General features: G+C 50.5%; 1 protein-coding gene across 1 annotated transcript in view; it reads right to left on the bottom strand.

The window, feature by feature from the left end:
- Window positions 1–24,596, bottom strand: part of NT5DC4 (5'-nucleotidase domain containing 4) — a 47,314-nt gene that overhangs the window by 1,608 nt on the left and 21,110 nt on the right. Inside the window, exons 6-18 of the mRNA XM_081203079.1 lie at window positions 21,518–21,609; window positions 19,729–19,786; window positions 19,495–19,588; window positions 18,760–18,813; window positions 17,450–17,533; window positions 16,681–16,722; window positions 13,777–13,884; window positions 13,353–13,419; window positions 12,394–12,564; window positions 11,706–11,757; window positions 7,873–7,933; window positions 1,610–1,786; window positions 184–279 (exon numbers count right to left, since the gene is read on the bottom strand). Of these exons, the coding sequence (XP_081059205.1) occupies window positions 184–279; window positions 1,610–1,786; window positions 7,873–7,933; window positions 11,706–11,757; window positions 12,394–12,564; window positions 13,353–13,419; window positions 13,777–13,884; window positions 16,681–16,722; window positions 17,450–17,533; window positions 18,760–18,813; window positions 19,495–19,588; window positions 19,729–19,786; window positions 21,518–21,609 (1,156 nt within the window). The remainder of the gene's footprint in view (window positions 1–183; window positions 280–1,609; window positions 1,787–7,872; window positions 7,934–11,705; window positions 11,758–12,393; window positions 12,565–13,352; window positions 13,420–13,776; window positions 13,885–16,680; window positions 16,723–17,449; window positions 17,534–18,759; window positions 18,814–19,494; window positions 19,589–19,728; window positions 19,787–21,517; window positions 21,610–24,596) is intronic.

The raw sequence follows: 24,596 nt of genomic DNA, 5'->3' as shown, positions 1-24,596 counted from the left end.
TGGAATGGACATCCGGAACTGATTAAGTTTGAGAACCACTGTTGGCAATGACTAACTGAAACCTAAAGCCATTTTCAGTGTGCCGGCGTGGGTGTCAGTAGAGGGCAGCCGAAAACCACGGGAGGGGAAGGAGGAAGAATGCTGGGGTGTGTTGTGACAGCAGAAGAGCAGAGAGAGACTCACCTGCAGCGGCCTGTGTTGGGGCATCACATGCCCTGCCAGGAGACCCGTCTCGCTGAACTCCACCCGGGTGTGCTCCACAGTGGATTCATGGGGCATCTGGAGGGGCAAGAATTGTCACGCAACTGTCAGGGTTGGGGGGTGGGCATCAGGAGGCAGACCCAGCCTTCCAGAGGGGGAAAAAGCCAAGCTGCTGCAGAGCTGGCCAAAAGCTGCAAGCCTGTGCAGGAAGGCTAGACGGTTGCCCCTCTCGTCCCGTTCCCCCCACCAGCTTGGAGGAGTCGTCTCTTCCATGGAGAAAGCCTGTGATGTAAGAACATTGGAGGAGCCCTGCTGGATCAGGCTGAAAGGGCCCCATCTATTATGGGATCCTGTTCTCACAGTGGCTAATCAGATGCCCCCGTGGAAATCCCTCTCCCCAACCGCCATGTGGTATTCAGAATCATTGTTGCCCCCAACTGTGAAGGCAGAACACAGTGGTACCTCAGGTTACATGTGCTTCAGGTTACCGTATTTTTCGCTCTATAAGACACACTTTTCCCCTGCTAAAAAGTAAGGGGAAGTGCGTGTGTGTCTTATGGAGCGAATGCAGGCTGTGTGGCTAAGCCAGAAGCTAGAACAGCAAGAGGGAGCGTGGCGCAGCGCTCCCTCTAGCTGTTCTGGCTTCTGGGATTGCCCGCGAAGCCTCCGCAAGGCAGGGGGATGAAGGCTCCCCGCTGCCCTGCGGAGGCTTCGAGCAGCTATCCCTGGCTTTTGTGGGCAGCTCTGCCCCTTCTCCCACCTCCCGCAAAAGCTAGGGATAGCTGCGCTCCCTTTAAAGAGCAGGTGGCTCTTGTGGGAGGTGGGGGACGTGGCAGAGCACGCGACTCTCACTTCCCCCAGCTCCCGCAAAAGCCCCCAAGGGCCACACTCCCTTTAAAGAGCCGTACGGAGCATGTCTGCAGCTCTTGGGAGCTTTTCCTCGAGGAGGGAGAAGGGCAGCCCAGCAGAGCCTGGGATGCATACAGGCTCTGCTCAGAATTCCCTTTAAATAATTTTTTTTTTACTTGCATTCCCCCTCTAAAAACTGGTGCGTCTTATGGAGCGAAAAATACGGTACATAAGCTTCAGGTTACAGACTCCGCTAAACCAGAAATAGTACCTCGGGTTAAGAACTTTGCCTCGGGGTGAGAACAGAAATCGTGTGGCGGCGGCAGCGGGAGGCCCCATTAGCTAAAGTGGTGCTTCAGGTTAAGAACAGTTTCAGGTTAAGAACGGACCTCCGGAACGAATTAAGTACTTAACCCAAGGTACCACTGTACAGCCAGCAGGGCTGACAGCCATCAATAGCCCTTTGCTCCCTGAACTTGTCTAATCCTCAGCCCTTTCTCTGGGCCAAGAGGCAGGTCCACATTCACATCTCCTGCCCCAGGATGCCCTACCCACATACCAGGGTGGGTGGTGCCCGGAAAAGGTAGCTGAAAGGGTAATAGAGGAAGTTGATGAAGGAGGCGGCATAAAGGTCTGCGTAGCGCATCAGCTGGTTGGCAAAGAGGGTCTGGCGGGACCCACAGCGGAATAGGCTCCCCATCTTCCCGTAGCACATGTCCATCTCGTGGGTGACTTTCTGCAAGAGAAGAAGAGTCCCTGCTCAGTCAGGTGGCAAGGATAGAAGCAGGGGAACCTAGGCTTGAGAGGTGGGGTCCTGGCAACCAGGTACCCCTTTTTGGTTTGATGACCTTTGTCAGGGGAGAGGAGACATACACACACACCCGTCACTCTGTTGTGGTAACACAAATGCTTTGTGCGAGATGTGGCCACAACTTCCAAGTCTACTATCTGTACATTGAGGAGGAGTTTGGAGTTTGGATTTGATATCCCGCTTTATCACTACCCGAAGGAGTCTCAAAGCGGCTAACATTCTCCTTTCCCTTCCTCCCCCACAACAAACACTCTGTGAGGTGAGTGGGGCTGAGAGACTTCAGAGAAGTGTGACTGGCCCAAGGTCACCCAGCAGCTGCAGGTGGAGGAGCAGAGACGTGAACCCGGTTCACCAGATTACGAGTCCACCTCTCTAACCACTACACCACACTGGAGAACAATCCCCACCACCAACTCCACATTTTTCAGAAGGAGAACTTTCCTGCAGAAGCGGGGAATCAAACCCGGTTCACCAGATTACGAGTCTACCACTCTAAACCACTACACCATTCTGGCTCTCAGGAAATTGTACTCCGAAGCGTTGAAAAAGGACTGGACCACCGTGGGATGAGGATACAGCTATCAGTGGTTGCTAGCCAAGATGCCACTGTGCCTCAGAAAAGCAGCTGCCAGGAACTGCAAGTGGGCAGAGTGCTCATGTGCTCCTGTCCAGCTTGCAAGCTCCCCAGTGTGAGAACAGGATGAGGGATGAGATGGTCCATTTGCCTGACCCAGCAGGCTGCTGCTCTTATGTTGGAAGGGAGGCAGAGAAGGCTCTGCCCCACATCCATGGAGCCCAGCAGGCCAGCAGACACAATCACCTCCTCTCTTCGCAAGAGTGAGTCTCTCTGTCTCTCCCCATCTTCCTTCTCCTCCACACCCCCACCCTGAACCCATCCACTTAATCCAGCATAAATAAACTCAGCATTTCAGGGCTGCAGCTCTCCACCCTGCTCCCCCAGGAGGGAACTTCACTTCTTTTGTACTTTGTTTGGCTTGGTCTGGCAGGAGCTGTCCCATTGAATGGGAAAACTCAGCTTTCCCCCTGCTTGGTTCAGGCAACGCCTCCCCCCTCCCCCGCCGCCGCCCACTTGACTAAGGAGGGAAGGCTGGGAAGGCTTCCCAACAGTTTCTTGGCTGAAAGACAGTGGGGAGAGGGATCAAAAGGGCTGTCTCTCCAAGGCCCCCTGCCTCCAAGCACACACAGCCTGGCACTGGCTTGCAATCTGGGGCCATAGAGCCTTTGCCTGCCCCACCCCACTGATGCCACCACCATACACAGAAAAGGCACCAGGCAGAGCCCCTAGGAAGTGAGGCAGCAGTGACACCTACAGGCAGGTGGGCCCTCTGCCCATTCAGTGCTTCCCAAGGCAACACACAGATGGGGCAGTTCGAAGGGTTGCGCCTACAGATACTTTCCAGCATCATGTTCCAGCTGAAGCCTGCCTGCTCCATTGCAAGGCCCTCTGAAGGCCAGCGCCTGGTCCCTGGCTGTAGCCAGCACACAGCCTCTCCATCCCAGAGGCTTATGGGAGACCCTGGACACTGGCCTTGAAGCCTTGCATGGTGACCCCCACCTGAAAGGGAGGTGCAGCTGCCTCAGAGAGGCCCCAGTTCCTCATGACCTGGCTCTACAACACACAGAGGCTCAGGGGGGCCAGGGTGGAGCTGCCTGGGCAGAGGCAGGAGGGTCAAACAGCTGGGGCCAGAAGGAGGCCAAAAGCGGAACGCTCTGAGAGGTAGGCAATAAGGAAAGTTGAATGGTTGTTCGTGTGGCACCGGTCACATCCTGGCCTATCCTTCCTCAGAGAAGAGTTTGGAGTTGATATCCCGCTTTATCACTACCCAAAGGAGTCTCAAAGCGGCTAACATTCTCCTTTCCCTTCCTCCCCCACAACAAACACTCTGTGAGGTGAGTGGGGCTGAGAGACTTCAGAGAAGTGTGACTGGCCCAAGGTCACCCAGCAGCTGCATGTGGAGGAGCGGCGAGGCGAACCCGGTTCACCAGATTACGAGTCCACTGCTCTTAACCACTACACCACACTGGCTCTCAGGACTTTTGCAAATGAAAGCCCAAGTGAATATTAGAATTGTAGAGTTGGAAGGGAAGTCAAGAGTCATCTGGTTCCTGAAATGCAGGAATCCATGACCGATGGCCGTCCAAAACCTCAAATGAAGGAGATTCCACCACCTTCCAAGGTCATCCGTTCCACTGGCAAACGGCTCTTGCCATCAAAACATTCTTCCGAACGTTGAGTCAGAATCGCCTTTCATGCAATTTGAATCCATCAGTTCGGGTCCTCCCCTCTGAAGCATCACAAATCAAGCTCGCTCCGTCTTCCAGGTATTTGAAGATGACTATCATGTCACCTCTCAGTCTTCACCAGGCTAAACATCCCCAACTCCCTCAACTGGGAAGTGTCCCTGAAGAAGTCAGCAGATGCTATAAGCAAGAAAGCTCACCGATGGTGGCAGCTTCTTGGCAAATGACCCATCATGCTGGTTTTGCTCCACATGTGAGGTAGCTTTTTCTAGTATGCAAGTTTTACATTATTATTATTATTAAAAATTGTATACCACCCTATACAAGGTCTCAGCCTTAACAACAGTCCCAAGTGATCTGTGGCTACTCCGACTAATACCGTATTTTTCGCTCTATAAGATGCACTTTTCCCCTCCTAAAAAGTGGGAATGTGTGTGCATCTTATGGCTCGAATACAGGTTTCGCGGGCTACGCCAGAAGCCAGAACAGCAAGAGGGAGCGCTGCGCAGTGCTCCCTCTCACTGTTCTAACTTCTGGCGTAGCTGTGCAAAGCCTCCGTAGGGCAGCGGGTAGCCTTCATCCCGCTGCCCTGCAGAGGCTTCGCGTGGCTATCAGTGGCTTTTGTGGGAGGTGGGGGAAGGGACAGAGCGTGGCTTTAAAGAGCGCACAGCTCTTGCGGGAGGTGGGGGAAGTGACAGAGCGCGGCTCTCTCACTTCCCCCACCTCCCACAAAAGCCCCCAAGAGCCACGCTCCCTTTAAAGAGCCGCACTCCCTTTAAAGAGCCATGCGGAGTGTGTGTGTGTGGCTCTTGGGGACTTTTCCCCGAGGAAGGAGAAGCCTGCAAGCGCCGCACACACGCTCCACGCGGCTCATGAAAGGGAGTGCTGAGCAGAGCCTGGGATTCATACAGACTCTGCTCAGCGCTCCCTTTAAAAAAATTTTTTTTTTCTTGCATTCCCCCTCTAAAAACTAGGTGCGCCTTATGGTCAGGTGCGTCTTATGGAGCGAAAATGCGGTATTTTAAGTTTTTGCATTGAGCCCTTAATTGTGTATTCTTCCTCATTTTCTTCCGTGACTTTCACAACAGGAAAACATTGAATGCTCCCCCAACCTAGCCAGCAATGTCCAGGTGCCAGGGGTATTTTAAGTACAATGGTACCTTGGTTCCTGAACAGTTTAGGTGATGAACAATTCAGCTCCCGAATGCCGCAAACCCAGAGTAAGTGTTCCGGTTTACGGACGTTTATTGGAAGCCGAACTTCCATTTCGGCTGTTGGCATGGTTTCCAGGGCCAATCAGAAGCCGTGCCTTGGTTTTCAAATGTTTGGGAAGTCAAATGGACTTCCAGAATGGATTGAGATCGAGAACCAATACACAGGACTCCCTAACTGTGAGTTCTCAACTTGAGTTGTACCACTCACTGGGGTCATAGGATGACCAAGGGGGCGGGTGGTGGGCGCTGGAGGTATAAATGACTATCCTATTTCAAAAAGCTGGTATCACTTGATCAAGTTCATCACTTTTGTTGACTTCTTTAAACAAAAACTGTTCTAATTGAGTTTTGAATAAATGTGCAATTCATCCTTACTGTTCTGAAATTTATTGTGTTATTATCTTCCATAATAGGGTGTGCAAAATGCCGAATAATATGGAACCAAGGGGGCAGTGGCCCAAAAAAGTTTGGGAACCATTTCTCTATAACAGAACATTTGGAGAGAGAGAGAGAGGAAAACCAGAAGTCTCTTATCAGGATTGGTTAACATTTAACACAGGAAACAGAAAGAGGCGTAATTAAAGTTGGAGTAACCCCCTCAGGATGTTGCAAAACCAGCTGTGGTCAGCTGGACTGCATCGCTCAAGGGCCTGAGGAAAAAACAAACTTTCCTCTGTGGCAAGCTTATGTTGCAATGTTCTGAATCTGGCCGTTCTAGCCCATGTTTCCCGACTGCCTGAATAATCTGTGGTGCGTGTGCAGACCTCCCTGTGGCCTCCTAAAACCAGGGCGGGGGTGGATTGCCTTTTTTGGGCTTGTGGGGGGGAACAGCATGGGGAAAAGTGGACATGGGGAGAGCTACAGCTCCTGAGGGTGCCTTCCAAAAGGCTGGCCCATCAGATATTCTGTGCTACTTTTAATCTTTTTTTAAAAAAAATACTCCATTCTTTCATTTGATTTTCAAATCGAGCTAAAAACAAACTTGGTGGGCTCTGAGGGAATCGCTTTTGGTATCACAATGCAGAGCCTCTAGGTAAAATAAAAATAAAAATTTATGTAATAAAAAAATTAAGGTCTTATATATATAATAAAGGTAAAGGGACCCCTGACCGTTAAGTCTGGCCGCGGACGACTCTGGGGTTGCAGCACTCATCTCGCTTTAATGGCTTCTGGGTCATGTGGCCAGCATGACTAAGCCGCTTCTGGCAAACCAGAGCAGCGCACAGAAACGCCGTTTACCTTCCCGCTGGAGCGGTACCTATTTATCTACTTGCACTTTGACGTGCTTTCAAACTGCTAGGTTGGCAGGAGCAGGGACCGAGCAATGGGAGCTCACCCCGTCAAGGAGATTCAAACCGCCAACCTTCTGATCGGCAAGTCCTAGGCTCTATGGTTTAACCCACAGCGCCACCTGCATCCCATTATACGGGCTCTAGATAACCCCATAAGGGAATCAGAGGTGTTTTTCTTATAACAGGTGTCACCCACACCTCTGCCATTGCCCACGGACTTTCTCCCCACTGCTGGATCTGCCCATCATCTAGTTTACCAACCGATAAAGAGGATCTTTTGTGCAACATGCTGCTTGGCTTAAAGAAGCTCCTGCCCTCATGTGGGTTTGGGGATTTTGCCTAGGACCAGCAAGACGACCTTTGCTTTGTGGGAGAAAACAGGCTCTGTCTTCTTCATGCAGCACATTGTTAAACTATGGAACTCCTGCAGGAGGCAGTGACGGCTTTAAAAAAGAACTGGATAAATTGATGGAGGAGAAGGTTATTCTCTGTCTCCACAGACTGAGGCATCAATGCTTCTGAAGACCAGCTGCTGGAAACCACAGGAGGAGGGTGAGGGCTCTTGCACTCAAATCCTGCTTGCAGGTTTCTCCATTGGGGCTTCTGGTTGTCACCTGCTGCCTGTCATAGCCCCCCAGGTAGGAACCAAGAGGACAATGTGGCTGGGCATCTGGACGATAAGACAGCAGAGCCTTAAAGAAGGCTCCATTCTTTGGCCAACTGTGCTGCCTACTAAGGTAAAGGGGTAAAGGGGACCCCTGACCATTAGGTCCAGTCATGACCGACTCTGGGGTTGCAGCGCTCATCTCGCTTTACTGGCCGAGGGAGCCAGCGTACAGCTTCCGGGTCATGTGGCCAGCATGACTAAGCCGCTTCTGGCGAACCAGAGCAGCACATGGAAACACCGTTTACCTTCCCACCGGAGTGGTACCTATTTATCTACTTGCACTTTGACGTGCTTTCGAACTGCTAGGTTGGCAGGAGCAGGGACCGAGCAATGGGAGCTCACCCCATTGCGGGGATTCGAACCGCTAACCTTCTGATCGGCAAGTCCTAGGCTCTGTGGTTTAACCCACAGCACCACCCGCGTCCCTTGCTGTGTACTAAGCAAGCCCTAAAGGGATTTGTGTCTGAGTGAGGCTGAGCTCGCCCCAGAAGCCTTGACCAGCAGCCCAAAGGCTTGAGTGATGGGCTCAGGAAGGCCATAGGCCAAGATGCTGCTTGGGAACTGGGGGGGGGGTACCTGAATCCGCTTCTTGATGGAGCTGATGTCCGGCCGTTCGTTGCTCCCGCTGTCCAGGTGCCTGAGGGGGAAAAGAGGACACCTGTGCTCAAAATCTCACCTGAATCCCTTCTGTGTGGAGGTCGCATTGCCTGTCTAAAGATTTGCTGGGGCCACAGTTCCACCCGGCACTTCTTGCCCCTGAACTGGGGCTGGGGACTGAAGCTGGGGATTATAGGAACAGCTGTTTTGAAATTGGTGCCTGAATTTGGATGCAGATTTTTCTATTCCCTCTCTGTCATTTTTCCTTTGTTTGTCATATGACTTTTTTTTAAATTGTAAGCCTAGAAGATCCTATGCAGAGTGTTAAAGAGGTGTTAGAAGAGATAGAACATTTTGGTCAGGTGTCCGGTTTTAAGTTAAATAGGAAAAAAACTAAAATAATTGCTAAGAATATGGATCAAGAGACAATAGAAAGAATACAGCAACAAACAGAGATGAATGTGGTTAAGAAAGTTAAGTATTTAGGGATTACGTTAACTCCCAGGAGTATTGACCTGTTTCAAAACAATTATGTACCAATATGGAATAAAATTAAACGTGATCTAGAGGTGTGGGGAAGAATGAAACTATCATTATGGGGAAGAATTGCAACGATAAAGATGAGCGTGCTACCGAAAATGTTGTTTCTGTTTCAAACAATTCCAATAATTAAAGGGTGTGAATGCAAAGAATAACATCAAGATATATCTGGCAGGGCAAGAAGCCAAGAATAAAATTTAAGATATTAACAGACGCAAAAGATAGAGGAGGCTTTGCCCTGCCAGATTTAAAGTTATATTATGAAGATTCGTGTCATTGCTGGGTGAAAGAATGGATAAAGTTAGAAAACACAGAATTGTTGGATTTAGAAGGTTATGATAATAGATTCGGTTGGCACGCGTATTTATGGTGTGAAAAGAATAGAGTGCATAAAGGTTTTGAAAACCACATCTTTAGAGGATCGTTGATTGAAGTTTGGAATAGATATAAAAATTTATTAGAGTTTAAAACTCCATATTGGCTATCACCATTGGAGATAATGAGTGTGAAAAAGATCAATATGACAGGGAGATGGATTACATATGAGAATTTGATAATCAAAGAAGGTAATAAATGGAAACTGAAACCATATGAAGAAGTTAAAGAAAATGTGAGTGACTGGTTGCACTATTTTCAGTTAAATGCAGTGTTTAAAAAAGAGATGTCAGAAAGAGGTTTTCAGGAAAAGAAATCTAGGTTTCATCAAGAAATCTTGAATAGTGATGTTAAAATTTTATCAAAAATGTATAAATTATTACTTGAGTGGCATACAAAGGACGAAGAAGTAAAATCAGTTATGATTCAGTGGGCCAAAGATTTTGGTTATAATATACAATTTGATGAGTGGATAAAATTGTGGAAAGAAGGAATGAAATTCACTGCATGCACTACAATAAAAGAAAATATTATGAAAATGATGTATAGATGGTATGTAACACCAGTGAAACTTGGTAAGATGTATAAAGTCAGTAATAAATGTTGGAAATGTCAGGAAAAAGAAGGAACATTTTCTCACATGTGGTGGGAGCAGTGGCGTAGCGTGGGGGTGCAGGGGGGGCCGGCCGCACTGGGCGCAACATCTGGGGGTTAGGGTTAGGGGGTGCAAATCTACGGGTTAGGGGGCGCAAATCCACGGGTTAGGGGGCGCAAATTACTTGCCTTGCCCCGGGTGCTGACAACCCACGCTACGCCACTGGGTGGGAGTGTAAGAAAGTGAAAGGTTTCTGGGAAATGATTTATAATGAGATGAAGAAAATGTTGAAATATACTTTTGTTAAGAAACCAGAAGCATTTTTATTAGGAATATTAGGGAATGAAATTAAAAAGAATGATGTGAAATTATTTAGGTATGCAGTGACAGCAGCTAGAATTTTGATGGCCCAGAAATGGAAACAGGAAGAAATGCCGACGAGGGAAGAATGGAGAATGAAACTGATGGAATATGCAGAAATGGACAAATTAACGGGGAAAATTCGGAACCAACGTGATCAGAGATTCACCGAGGACTGGAATAAACTTACAGAGTATACCAAAAATGTATGTGAGGAGCAATTAACGCTTGTTGGCTTTCAAGAAGCTCTGTGAAAACGATTGATAGAAATGTTGTTTAAAAGATATGATAAGATTAAGAGTGTTAAAGTGCAATATAAATTTAAGAAATGTGAGTAATTGTGATTATATGGGAAATTGTCAGATAGGCTGAGGGAAGTCTAAAAGATGCATATGTTAGAAGTGGATGTTAAATATGGATGGAATGTATATTGGAAACTAAATAAAAATTAATTATAAAAAAATAAAAATAAAATTGTAAACCTGCAAGTATGGACTGTCTTGTTTTTACTGTATGTGTGTGGTTTGGGAGCTGCACGGCCAGGGGAAAAACAATGCTGTCCAGGGTTGTAAAGACTGTGGAGAGAATAATTGGGTGCACTCTTCCCACCTTGGATCAAATCTATGCAGGTGTCATAAGAAAGCTGCAGAGACAGCGCAGGATACTGCGCACCCCGGAAAAGATCTCTTTCAGCTTCTGCCTTCTGGAAGAAGATACAGGGTTATAAAGACTAGGACTAGCCGCCTGAGAAACAGTTTCTATCCAAATGTGATTTTGGTTTTAAACACAGTGTAAGGTAGTCTCTATGGGAGCATATTGTATTTAATTATGGGGTATCAGAGTTTTTAGGGGGTTAACCAGACTGGGATAGCAGACTTGTTGGTTTTTGAATGTCTGATGTAGATTTTTTCAATTTTGTTGTTCTGTAAGGGACAATGACAATTATCGTATCGTATGTAAGCCCATTCTTTCTGGATGAAGGACAACATAAAAAGGGTAAAGGGGACCCCTGACCATTAGGTCCAGTTGTGACTGACTCTGGGGTTGCAGCGCTCATCTCGCTTTATTGGCCGAGGGAGCCGGCGTACAGCTTCCGGGTCATGTGGCCAGCATGACTAAGCCGCTCCTGGCGAACCAGAGCAGCGCACGGAAATGCCGTTTACCTTCCCGCCAGAGTGGTATCTATTTATCTACTTGCACTTTGACATGCTTTTGAACTGCTAGGTTGGCAGGAGCAGGGACCGATCAACGGGAGCTTACCCCGTCATGGGGATTCGAACTGCCGACCTTCTGATTGGCAAACCCTAGGATCTGTGGTTTAGCCCACAGCACCAACCGTGTCCCTGAAGGACAACATACAGATGCTCTAAATACATAAACAAAGAGGATCTGATTGCCATCTTTAAGCATCTTCAGGGCTGTCCCCATGGAAGATGGAGCCAGCTTGTTTTCTGCTGCCCCAGAGGGACAAGGAAGGAGATTATGACTAAGCATCATGAAGAACTTTCTGAGGGTGGGAGTTGTTTGTCCATAGAATGGACTCCTTTAGAAGGTAGTGGACTCTCCTTCGCTGGAAGTTTTTAAGCAGAGGCTGGATGGCCATCTATCAGGGCTTCTTTAACTGTGGTTCCTGCATTAAAGGGGGATGAATTTGATAACCCTTTGGTGGTCCCAACCAACTCTATCATTCTGTGATTCTATAATCGCCATAATCAGGGCAGGGGGCACCGCAGGACACTTCCAGTCCAGTTCCAGCCATGGCAACGCCTCCAAGAGAGGCAGCTCTCCCTGGCAATGACTCCACGTTCAGAATCTTGTCCGTCTTTCTAAAAACAAAGTTTCTCTTCTAGTAATACGAAACATGGGCTCCTTGCAAATTTCTCGTGTGCACACAACAGGCAGCACCCGGGCAAAGTGCTAATGGGCAGAAATCCCGACTTACTGGTATAGCTCAGCCAAGAAGATGTCCAGGCTTCTCAGTTCTTCAAAAAGTTCTGTGGAGGGGGAAATGGACACTATTAAGTGTGGCTTCTGAAAAAGAGGTGCAAAAGAACTGCCAGCTCAACCTCTTAGGACTGGGGGTGAGGTGGGTCTTTAGATTCTTGGTATCAGCAAGTAACAAAGCTATATGATACACATCTAGGAAATAAGACCTGGTTTTGGGCACCAGTAAAAGGATCAGAGCCAAGATCTGGAGGTAGAGTGGGCTGGGACATCCCTTTAACCACAGGAGGGCAGAGAACATAAGAAGAGGCTGCTGGATCAGGCCAATAGCCCATCTAATCCAGCACCCTCATCTCACAGTGGCCAACCAGATGAAGACCACCAGCAAGGTTCTCCTCTCCTGTGGTTTCCACCAGCTGGAATTCAGAAGCATCGCTGCCTCTGACTCTGGAGGCAGAGCAGAGCCACCTGGCTAGGAGCCATCAATAGCCCTCTCTTCCTCCACAAATTTGGCCAATCCTCTTTGAAAGCCATCCAAGTTGCTAGCCAGCACTGACTCCTGTGGGAGAGAGTTCCAGAGATTAACAAGGCACTGTGCAAAGAATATGGCTGGTGGTGCTCTCTGGGTCATTGCAAAGGGGTGAGAGGAGCCTGCCTCCACCCACTGAAACCTTCCTCCTCCTCACCGCTTTTCTCTGTCCAGACTTGCAGCTCCTTGGCCAGCTCAGGCACCACCAAGAAGGTCCTCCATCCCTGCCTCTTCTTGGATTTGAGAATGTCCCCAAAAATGTGGTCTCCGATGTACAAGATGTCCTTGCCCTTCACTCCCAAAAGGTCACACACCAGGTCTGAAGAGCCTGGAAAGAGAAGAGGTGTGATAGGAATTTTGAGGTCTTAGATATATGTCAAATGTTCATACGTGTACCAACCAAGCACGTACATACATCAGCACAGGAAGACCAACCTGAAACTATTTTGATTCCCAAACCGACCAAATGTTTTCCCTGCAAGGAGGGAGGGGGGTTAGGGAGCCTTCCCATTGTCTCAGGAATTGAGTAATCCGCATTTTAATGGGTGACAGACTATCAGGAAAGGCAATCAGATAACCTGGCAAAAACAACAACATTCAAATTTCTGTTTTAGACCACCTTTTCTGCGATGTAGGTATGTGGGGGGTGGTCTTGGGTTACACCCCGTCTGTGATGTATGTATGATGTATGGAGGGGTGGTCTTGAGCTCCAGGGCAGGGAATTTAAAATGTCTAAATACGGCCTTGCACGCCATTGTTCTGGGTTCCTGATCCCTCCTGCGTGTGGTGAGTGAGGACCCTGTTGCAACAGATCAATAAAGATCAGGCTTACTAGCTGCTTTGCTTCTCAATATTCTCTGGTTGGCCTCTGTTATTTTCTCCTACCAATAGGGAACCTATGTAAGGACTCTATATGGGCCCTTGGATACCCCATAAGGAAGAAAGGGCAGATTTTGTTAACAACAGAGGCAACAGATTCCAGACCTGATGGATTCATGCCACTCCCTGTGGCTCAGTTTCCCTTCTGCAGCAGCCCACATTTGGCTAATATTAGGGGTTCTTTTAAAGGCCAGGCAGTTTTCCCAACGTGGCCTATATCTTTGGCGCAGGCTTTACCTCCCGAGTAGACAGCGCAGTGTTGGAGGGGTCCTGTGTAGGTACCGATCCGCAGCTTCCCTGTGTCCTGAGAAAAAAGACAGGGAGTTACGTCGGGCAGGGGAGGAACGAGGTAAGCTGGAAGGCAGGGTGAGTGGCTTCCCAGCTGCTAAGCACAGAATCACATAATTGTAGAGTTGAGAAGGGGTCCTCAGGGGTCATCTAGTCCAACCCCCTGCAATGCAGGAACCCAAGCTAAAGGAATTGCCTTTGTCCATGTGTTCTGCTCTAGACCCCAATCCTGCCTCAATTCTGGATGGGGAAGCACTTCCTAGAATCATAGAACCGTAGAGCTGGAAGGGCCCTCCAGGGGCCATCTAGTCCAACTCCCTGCAATGCCTCTACCCCCATCCAGCCTCCCAGCTGGCAACAAAAGGGCACTTACCGTGTTGACTTGCCGAAGGACAGTGCCCTCCGCAAAGAACAGAGGCTTGCGAGTGTCCACCACAATCAGGTCGAAGTAGGAGCGCCAAGGCCGGCTCTGGGGTGCTTCCTGCTGGGGGACAGGAAAAATCAGGGCAGCTGAGAGCTGGGAGAGAGGGGGTCTTTGTTGGGAAGAGGCTGACCTCTGAGTCTGGAAGCTTATTGGTTTATTTATTACGTTTGTATTCCAGGGCTCCATCTGGTATGCAGGCTGAGACCCTACCTGCCCGCAGACTGTCTCGCCAGAGTGGTGCGTGCTCTGGTTATCTCCCGCTTGGACTACTGCAATGCACTCTACGTGGGGCTACCTTTGAAGGTGACTCGGAAACTGCAATTAATCCAGAATGCAGCAGAGAGACTGGTGACTGGGAGTGGCTGCCAAGACCATATAACACTGGTCCTGAAAGATCTTCATTGGCTCCCAGTATGTTTCCGAGCACAATTCAAAGTGCTGGTGCTGACCTTGAGAGCCCTAAACGGCCTCGGTCCAGTATACCTGAAGGAGCGTCTCCACCCCCATCGTTCAGCCCGAACACTGAGATCCAGCGCCTAGGGCCTTCTGGTGGTTCCCTCGCTGCGAGAAGTGAGGTTACAGGGAACCAGGCAGAGGGCCTTCTTGGTAGTGGCGCCTGCCCTGTGGAATACCCTCTCAGTAGATGTCAAGGCAATAAACAACTATTTTACTTTCAAAAGACACCTGTTTATGGAAGTTTTTAATGTCTGTATTGTTCTTGATATTTGGTTGGAAGCCTGGGGAGACCCAGTCAGATGGGCGGGGTATAAATAATAAATTATTATTATTATTATTATTATTATTATTATTATTATTATTAATATTATTATTATTATTATTATTATTATTCCACCTTTCCTCTGAAAGGTGGCGTGTGGGGGTTCTCCTCCTCCCCATTTTGTCGTCACAACATCCCTGTGAGGTAGGTCAAGCTGAGACAGAATGTCACACCCAGTGACAGATTCATTCAAGACCAAGCAGGGTAGTGTGGTGTAGTGGTTAAGAGCAGTGGACTCGTGATCTGGTGAACTGGCTTCGCTTCCCTGCTCCTCCACATGCAGCTGCTGGGTGACCTTGGGCCAGTCACACTTCTCCGAAGTCTCTCTGCCCCACTCACCTCACAGAGTGTTTGTTGTGGGGGAGGAAGGGAAAGGAGATAGTTAGCTGCTTTGAGACTCCCTAGGGTAGTGATAAAGCGGGATATCAAATCCAAACTCTTCTTCTTCTTCTTCTTCAAACCCTGGTGTCTCCCAGGTCCAACACTCTAACCCAGAATTGGCCCACCCGTGAGGCGGCACCCCGCCAAGGGGAACCCCCCCCATTCCTGTCACCCAGTCAGAGACAAGAAGCTTTCCTCACATGAGGTCCACTCGTGGAGTTTTCCAACTGGTCCTTGATGTAGGGGTGCAAACATCCAGAGTGTGGGGGTCAGGAGGGATTGCTATGAGGAATTATGAAATATGGAGCAAGCCACTGTGTCCGCGATGAAAGCATTGCGTTGACTGGGTTTGATTCATTGACAATAATTTCTGATCAAATCCCACAAGCCTCTGCACCTCTGTCATTTGCTTTCTCTACGCCTGACAGGCACGTATAAGCATTCTAAATACACAGAGCAGTTGTTCATCAGGCATCCTGGGTCATAAAGATACAGTGGTGCCTCGCAAGATGAAATTACCGTATTTTTTGCACCATAACACTCACTTTTTTCCTCCTAGAAAGTAAGGGGAAATGTCTGTGCGTGTTATGGAGCGAATGCCTGCGGGTGGCGGGGGGGGGATCTGCTGCAGTCGCGAGCAGAGGATCCATAGTTCCCCTTCCTTCCCTCCTCCGTGGTTACAAAGCATGGATCCACATGGATCCTCAGGATTTTTGCATTGGGCTACTCCAAACCCACTGTCATATCACATGTCTGTGGCCACAGCATGAACCACAAAAATCATATATCCACTATTTCATTTAGAATATTTTTTTTCTTGTTTTCCTCCTCTAAAAACTATGTGCGTGTTATGGTCTGGTGCGTGTTATAGAACGAAAAATACGGTAATTCGTTCCGCGAGTTTTTTCGTCTAGCGAATTTTTCGTCTTGCGAAGCACGGTGTCGGAAAAGTTTTGGAAAAGCTTCAAAAATCACCAAAAACCTCAAAAAAGGCTACCACACCGCGTGCTATGAGTTGCTCCTCGAAGTCAAGTCGCAACTGTATTAACGGTGTTAAGAAAAAGGAAACAAACTTGCAAGACGTTTTCGTCTTGCAAAGCAAGCCCATAGGGAAATTCGTCTTGCGAAGCAGCTCAAAAACCGCAAAACCCTTTTGTCTAGCGAGTTTTCCGTCTTGCGAGGCATTCATCTTGCGGGGCACCACTGTAGTAGGTAGCTTCTCTGATGTACCTTTCTTTAGTTTTGTTAATCTAAGGGCCAGGAAGAGAGTTCACAAGGAGATGGTAAATACTGGCATCCTTCTCTCCTGTTTACTGCTGTTTATGACCTCCGGGGTTTCCTAAAAGCATTCCTCCTTGATTTCTAATTTATTTACTCTGAACTATGTATGCATGCTCAAATTAGCTCTTTGTAGTTTTAACTTTGTCCCCACATGGGTTTTTTTTAAATGCTCAGAGGAAATCTGATTGGTTCTTACGAACACTGTGTAAAAAGTTCTTTTGTGAATAAAACGACCTGGGCCAAGGGGTGGAGAGGATTATTATTGGCACCTCCTCCCAGAGTCTTGCTGGTCAAGCCTCGTGTGTATATTATTAATCAGAGTCCAATCCTTCCTTGCTTTGGGAATGCTACACTTGGGAGCAGGGAGCAAGAGAAAGAGCGAGAGCTAGCAATCGGAGAAAGCGGCGACTCACCACGTCGTCTTCTCCGAAGTCAAACAAGTACGTCATGATCGCCTGCAAAGGGACAGACCCACGTGTCACTGGAGCTTCCTTCAGGAACCCGAACCCAAGACAGGCTCGTCTTCCTTGTTTCCAAAGGAGCCACCCCGGCCGCCATCACTTCTCTGACTCTGTGGCTCCCCCTCCTGACCCCTGCCAGCCAACAACATCCCCTTGCCTGCAATGGCATTGTGTGGGGCAGTGGCACTCAGCGGACAGCTCAGTGGGGAAGACCCACAGAAGTGGGGGGCAGAGTGTTGCATGCGTCTGGCAGCCGGCCACGTCTTCTCCCCATGGGTGGAGCCAGACACAAAGGGGGGGGACAGAGGTGCACCCACCCACCCTTAGTGAGCCGTGGGGTGGGGTGGGGCTTACTTAAAGGTAAAGGGACCCCTGACCATTAGGTCCAGTCGTGGCCGACTCTGGGGATGCGGCGCTCATCTCTCTTTATTGGCTGAGGGAGCTGGCGTACAGCTTCCAGGTCATGTGGCCAGCATGACTAAGCCGCTTCTGGCAAACCAGAGCAGCACACGTAAACGCCGTTTACCTTCCCGCCAGAGTGGTACCTATTTATCTACTTGCACTTTGAGGTGCTTTCGAACTGCTAGGTTGGCAGGAGCAGGGACCGAGCAACAGGAGCTCACCCCGTCGCAGGGATTCGAACCACCGACCTTCTGATTGGCAAGCCCTAGGCTCAGTAGTTTAACCCAAAGCGCCACCCGCGTCCCCGGGGCTTACTTACATCTGTGTAATTGTAGTCGCTGTTGGTGGCCAAAAAGACCTTCCCATGGTCCTTCATGCGGCTGAGCAGGAGAGGCACCCGTGGCTGTGGAAGCAAGGCAGGAGGAAATGGAGAAGGCAGGCAGCAAGACCTTCAGAGGGGAACAGACCAATTCATTCGTAAAACCTTTTATACGACAGACTGCTCTGCCTCCTTTCTTTTAGCAAATGTTTTGTGCCACTGGGAAGTGCTAATTCTGTATTGATTTGTTTTGTTTTGGATGTTGTATGTGATGCCAATAAAAGGTTTTATGAACAGACCAAGTCATGGAGGAGAGGGCTATTGATGGCTACTAGCCCCAACGGCTAGTTGTGTTGCATGAGTGTTGCACGCCTCTCCACAATCAGAGGCGGTAAATGCCTCTGGGTACCAGTTCCTGGAAACTGCAGGAGGGGAGAGGGCCTGCTTGTGGGCTTTAGGTAAAGGTAAAGGGACCCCTGACCATTAGGTCCAGTCGTGACCGACTCTGGGGTTGCGGCGCTCATCTCGCTCCATTGGCCGAGGGAGCCGGCATACAGCATATGGCCAGCATGACTAAACCGCTTCTGGTGAACCAGAGCAGCGCACGGAAACACCGTTTACCTTTCCGCCGGAGTGGTACCTATTTATCTACTTGCACTTTGAGGTGCTTTCGAACTGCTAGGTTGGCAGGAGCAGGGACCGAGCAACAGGAGCTCACCCCGTCAGTGGGATTTGAACTGCCGACCTTCTGATCGGCAAGTCCTAGGCTCTGTGGTTTAACCCACAGCGCCACCCATGTCCCAACCTTTTATTACTTAGGATTTGCCAATTGCATTGGCTTTAGGTTCAATGGATTGATGTAATCCTTGCAACGTCCAGCAGGGTGAGTATGATTACCCCATATTGCAGAAGGGAAGGTTGAGGCTGGGTGGGAGGGGCTTGCCTAAGCTCTAGCCCCTTTTGGTGAAGTCAGGGCAGAGACGAGATTCAAATTAGGGACTTCTGGACTTGTCACTCAGCCCCCTGGTTCCTCTGGGCGAAATGACCTTGGGGAAGGATCTGCGCTCCCCAGATTCTTTGTCAACAGCTGTCGAAGTACGACCGAGCACAGGAAATTTGAAAAATGGAATTGCACCGACAGCTGCCTCACACTTCCTGGCCCTCTGGCACCTGCCTCAGCAGGCTTTGTGGGAGGGAGGCAAGGTGAGCTCAAGGTGGACAGGCCTGCCTGTCAAGGGCCAAAGGGGTCAACCCCAAAGAAAGCTTCCTGTCTGACAGCAATTCTGCACCTAGGCCTGGGCAACACTCACATCTTTGACCACATATTTCTCCAGATTCTCCAGCGTCTTCTCCTTGAGGGAGCCCTAGAAGATGAAGACACAAAGAGGTCATCAGAGTCCCTCCAACTCTGGCAAGGCTTCAGGGGCAGCCAGCAGGGCCTCCTCAGGGCTTTCCCAGACCCCCCCAGCACAGATCGCAGCATGACATAAAAGCACCAGCCATCAATCAACACCTCTTGCATTTGATTTGATGAGATCTTGAGAGGATTTGGGCTGGTGGAAGCCAAGTCTAAAACATCTGGCGGGCGCCAAATTGGGGAAGGTTGGCAGAGGGCAAGGTTTCTAAAGGTGGGTGATGCTCCCTTGTCGTTCTCCATGCCCACCCCTCACTGCCCACCAGGGGCGCCGACTTATAAAAAATATTGGGGGGGAGCCCGGGAAAGCTCATGAATAATAAATAAGCTCATGAATATGCAGATAAAGTGGCGCCGCCTCCTCGTGAGCGAATAGGGGAGAGCGTGCTGCGCCTATTAATCAGCTCCGAAGGAAATTGGGTGGAGCTTTTGCTCGGGAGGGAGGGCAGGAGGCATGCAGCCCGACCCTGTGCATTTTGGGCTGGGGGAGGGGTGGCGGTGGCGCTCTGCTGGAGGGGCGCCCGAGATTATTGGGGGGGCGGAGCCCCCCCAAACAAATTGTTGAGGGGGCTCGGGCCCCCTCAGGCCCCATGGAGTCGGCGCCTATGTATGCCCACGCTGCGGTGCTCACTGAAAGGTGGACATAGTCCATGGCGTCTCGGACATCTTGGAACATGCTTCGGAAGGACATGAAGAGGTTCCCGTGTTTATAGCCTGTGTCACAGCTGGGGGAAAAGGAAGAGACACCACAAACAGATGTTTGGATTTCTGGACCGTTTCAGGCACCTTCCTCCCCCCGGCACTGTTCAGCACCTCGTGCCTCCTCGACCCAGACCGCCCAGGCAAAACAATCCATCGCACTCACTTCACGTATCTGGAGCAGTTGGTGAAAAAATCCACCAGGCAGGCAAACAGGTAGGTCTCTGGAGGAAAAGGGGGGGGAGAGGTCAGTGGGGCACCTCAAAGGAAGAGGTCAGTTGAAGTGCAGGGATCCCTTCCCAGAGCTACCCAGAGGCCTCCATGGGCAGCTGCGAGTCCAAAATTACTCCTAGGCTGCACACCTGGTCCTTTATGGGCACAGATACTCCATTCAGGACCAGGGAGCACCTCACACTTTCCTGTCCTGTCCCCCCCCCCCAAAAAAAAAACAGTACAGTGGTACCTCTGGATGTGAACGGGATCCGTTCCGGAGCCCCGTTCGCATCCTGAGCAGAACGCAACCTGCATCCACACGTGCGTGGGTCGTGATTCACCGCTTCTGCACAAGCATGTGACGTCATTTTGAGTGTCTGTGCATGCGCGAGTGGCGAAACCCGGAAGTAACCCGTTCTGTTACTTCTGGGTCGCCGCGGAAAGCAACCTGAAAATGCTCAAACTGAAGCTACTTTAACCCAAGGTATGACTGTACTTCTGTCTTGTCCAGATTCAACCTCAATTTGTTAGCCGCCATCCACCCCCCCAACTGCCTCCAGACACTCACACAGGATGTTCACTGGTTCCGATTTAAAGGAGGAGTAGAGCTGGGTATCATCCACATACAGTGGTACCTCGGGTTACATACGCTTCAGGTTACATACACTTCAAGTTACAGACTCCGCTAACCCAGAAATAGTACTTCGGGTTAAGATCTTTGCTTCAGGATGAGAACAGAAATCGTGCTCCAGCGGCGCAAGGCCCCATTAGCTAAAGTGGTGCTTCAGGCTAAGAACAGTTTCAGGTTAAGAACGGACCTCCGGAATGAATTAAGTACTTAACCCGAGGTACCACTGTACTGATGAACACCCAGCCCAAACCCCATGATGATCTCTCCCAGCAGCTTCATGTAGATGTTAAAAAGCATGGGGGAGAGGACGGAACCCTGAGGCACCCCACAAGTGAGTCACCACTTTCTGGACACGGTCCAGGAGTAAGGAGCAGAACCACTGAATAAAAGTGCCCTCAGCTCCTCTAGGTGGTCCAGAAGGATGTTATGGTCGATGGTATCAAAGGCCGCTGAGAGATCCAGCAGGACCAGGAAACAGCTTTCACCTCTGTCCCTAGCCTACCCGGAGATCACTGACCAGCACGACTAAGGCAGTTTCAGTCCCATGGTGGCACCCACTTCTCCCCCCAGCGGCTAACCAAATGCCTCTTCTGGGAAACCAGCAAACAGAATGAGAGTGCAAGAGCAACTCTCCCCTCCTGTGGCTTCCAGAAACTTCCAGCATTTCTGCCTCTAATTGTGGAGGAAGATCAGAACTATTGGGACGTGGGTGGCGCTGTGGGTTAAACCACAGAGCCTAGGACTTGCTGATCAGAAGGTCGGCGGTTCAAATCCCCGCGACGGGGTGAGCTCCCGTTCCTCGGTCCCAGCTCCTGCCAACCTAGCAGTTCGAAAGCATGTCAAAGTGCAAGTAGATAAATAGGTACTGCTCCAGCGGGAAGGTAAACGGTGTTTCTGTGCGCTGCTCTAGTTCGCCAGAAGCGGCTTAGTCATGCCGGCCACATGACCCGGAAGCTGTACGCCGGCTCCCTTGGCCAATAAAGCAAGATGAGTGCCGCAACCCCAGAGTCGGTCACGACTGGACCTAATGGTCAGGGGTCTCTTTACCTTTACCCATCAGAGCTATTGTGGCAAGGAGCCATCAATCGCTGTCTCGCCCATCTGCACTCACCTGTCAAGTTGAATAACGTGTTCAGGATGTGGAACCTCTTCATGTCATCCCTCTGGATGAACTTGTTGGGGTAATAATTCCAGATCTCAGCCCTAAAAGCAGGGAGAGGGAGGGGACAGAACACAGGCATGAGGTGGGGGATGTGCAAAGGGGAAGCAGGTGAGGGGGGCTGGAAGGAAGCAGCAGACTGGGAACCCCAAACCTCCCCCTCCGTTCAGAGGTTTTGAGAGTAAGGCTGTGCACAAAGGGAGCGGTGAATTGGGGGCTCCGTTGCTCACCGCTGCCCCCTGGCTGGCTGCTGGATTGGGCCAGAGGGGACCCAGTAAATCCAGCATCCCACAAGGCTCCCCAATGAGAAACCCTCAAACTGGGTGGGAGAACAAAGGCAGACTCTCCCCAACTGGGCTCCCCAGCAGGAGAGATTACACACGGAAAGAGAGAGATACATACACACTCCATTGTGACGGTCTTGCTGTTCTGGGCTCCTTTCGGATGGGGCAGTATATACCCTATTTTTCGCTCTATAAGTCGCACATTTTCCCCTCCAAAAATTAAGGGGAAATGGGTGTGCGTCCTATGGAGCAAATGCAGGCTCCTTGGCTTCAGCGATAGCAACGCAAAGCCTCCGAAGCGCAGAGGGAGCGCTCCCTCTGCGCTCCGGAGGCTTTGCGTTGCTTTCGCTGAAGCCTGGAGAGCGAGAGGGGTCAGTGCGCACCGACCCTTCTCGCTCTCCAGATAGCCGCCTGAAGCCTCCGGAGCACGGTGGGAGCTCCTGCTGCGCTCCAGAGGCTTCAGGTTCCTTTCGCTGAAGGGTAGGTGCCCCTTCAGCTAAGGCACAGAACCCCTTCAGCTAAGCGGGAGGAAAAATGGAAGGGGCTTCGTTTCTCCTGCCGCTTCACTGAAGGGGCGCTGCGCAGAGAGGGGGAGAATTTTTTTTCTTGTTCTCCCCCTCTAAAACAAGGTGCGTCCTATGGTCGGGTGCGTCCTATAGGGCGAAAAATACGGTGAAATAAAATTCGAACTTCATCTCCCACCCCTCCAAACTGATGGACAGGCTACTCAGCGGGTTCATGCAGCATGTAATTTGATTTTCCACCACGGGGTTTAGATAAATTCATGGAGGAGAATAATATCATCATATATAATCACAGATAATAAATAGAATCATAGAATCATAGAGTTGGAAGAGACCACAAGGGCCATCGAGTCCAACCCCCTGCCAAGCAGGAAACACCATCAGAGCACTCCTGACATATTGTTGTCAAGCCTCCAAAGAAGGAGGTGGATAACATTCTCCTCCATGAATTTTTCTAAACCCTGCGGTGGAAAATTAAATTATGTGTTGTGTGAACCTCCTGAATAGCCTGTCCGTCATTTGGCAGTGATGTACCTTAGGGGTCCGGTTAATCACTGACCTATGGGTCACTTGTCAACCACTTGTCATCAGGTGGACATTCTGCTCCCTGCTGAAAGCCGTGATGGAAGCAGGGGGGAGGCTTGTGTGGCCAGATGGTTCCCTGGCAGCTGTGCCTTACCTGCCCTGCACCTGATGTCACCTGATGCCAGGTGAGTGACAAGCTGGCTCTGGACCCACCGAAACCCTGTTTTGCTCTTAGAAGAGAAAAAGGGGGGAAGTCTTCCTGGCCACTCTGTCCATCCCAGGCCCCCCTCTTGGATGGCGGGGGGGGGGGCAGCAGAAAGCTCTCCACTTTGGCTGCCATCACCCTTCTAAGTTTATTTATTTCCATCCCATCTTTTTCCCTGTGAGATAAGTAGCACTGAGGGGGCAGGGACTGAGCCCCAATTTCACGCCCAGCGAGCTTCGTGACTGAGTGGGTAACTGAACCCCGGTCCCCCAGGTCACAATCCGACACTTTAACCACTGCACCACGCTGTCTCTTCCTGTTTCCCAGTGATCACCTGGGCCTCCTTGCAGCCCAACTTTCCCCGACTGACAGAGGCTCTGCCTGCCTTCGAACCAATGTCTAATTTGGGGCTTCCCCATTTCTCTGCCAATTCCTTGCACCCCCAGCTGCCCAACCCTGTCCTAGTTTCAGGCAAGAGGGATCTGTGCCCCGTGGCATCAGGAGGGATGCCAGGGCTGGTGCGATCCGGGGACAATAAGCCTGGCACTTAGGGAAGTATCCGCGCTATAGGAAAGGGAAAGTCATCTGGGCAGGATTTAGCATCATGACAGCAGCTGGGAACTATCCCCCCCCAACTGCAGCCCCCCCCCCTCCTGCAGGCTGGACCGCCTGCAATAGCTATTCTCAGCCTGTTCCAGGGACAAAAACAGAGGGGGGGCACCTCCGTGGGGAAAGAGAGAGCAGGGGCATCTTGCTGGCAGGGAGGGCAAAGAGGGCGCTGGTTCTGCTCTCAGAATGGCAGAGACCTTGAAATTGAATTCCGACTCCCTGGCTGGCGACTGTGAGAGCATGGTCCCTTTGGACACACCTTGAAGGGTTCTTGGTTCACAGCAAGCAAATGCCCGGCTGGTGATTTGGATGCCCAGAGCTTGGGAAGCTCTGGGGAGACATGGGGGCAGGGAGTGACCTTGCCATGGGTCCCTTCTCCTTCCTGCCCGGCCCTGGGTGCAGTAGAGGGCAAAGAACCATCCCAGATATCAGAACAATGCAAGGCAGGAATGTGCTGGGGGGGGGGGGAGAGGTATAACAGCTTTCCAAGGGGCAAACTGAAGCTACCGCCAAGGTCATGCCAGCTGCTCCTACCTGAGAAGGTGACTGCCACCTCTGGCCCTGTAGGATAGGGGGGTTACCAGACGTCCCCATTTCCAGGGGACAGTCCCCGGATTTGCGAATAAGTCCCCAGACAAATTCCATCCCCGGATTTCATCTAATGTCCCCGGGAAACGCAGCAGCGGCAGTCTCAGCAGCCCAGAGCAGTTGGCTCTGGCTGGCTTCAGGAGCTGCTCGGAAGTCCCCATGTGATGGTGGCGCAGGGGCTCTAAGATGCAGTTTCCGGGCTGCCTCCACCTTCCCTGACCCCAGTAACTAAGCTGTGAAGGGAGGCTTCGTGCTGCCTATCGGAGCAGCCTCCCAACTCCTACTTGCGTGCAAGC

Source organism: Podarcis bocagei (genome assembly GCF_964188305.1).
Source record: "Podarcis bocagei genome assembly, chromosome: 7".
Classification (NCBI taxonomy): domain Eukaryota; kingdom Metazoa; phylum Chordata; class Lepidosauria; order Squamata; family Lacertidae; genus Podarcis; species Podarcis bocagei.
This window is presented reverse-complemented; position numbering and strand designations above follow the sequence as displayed.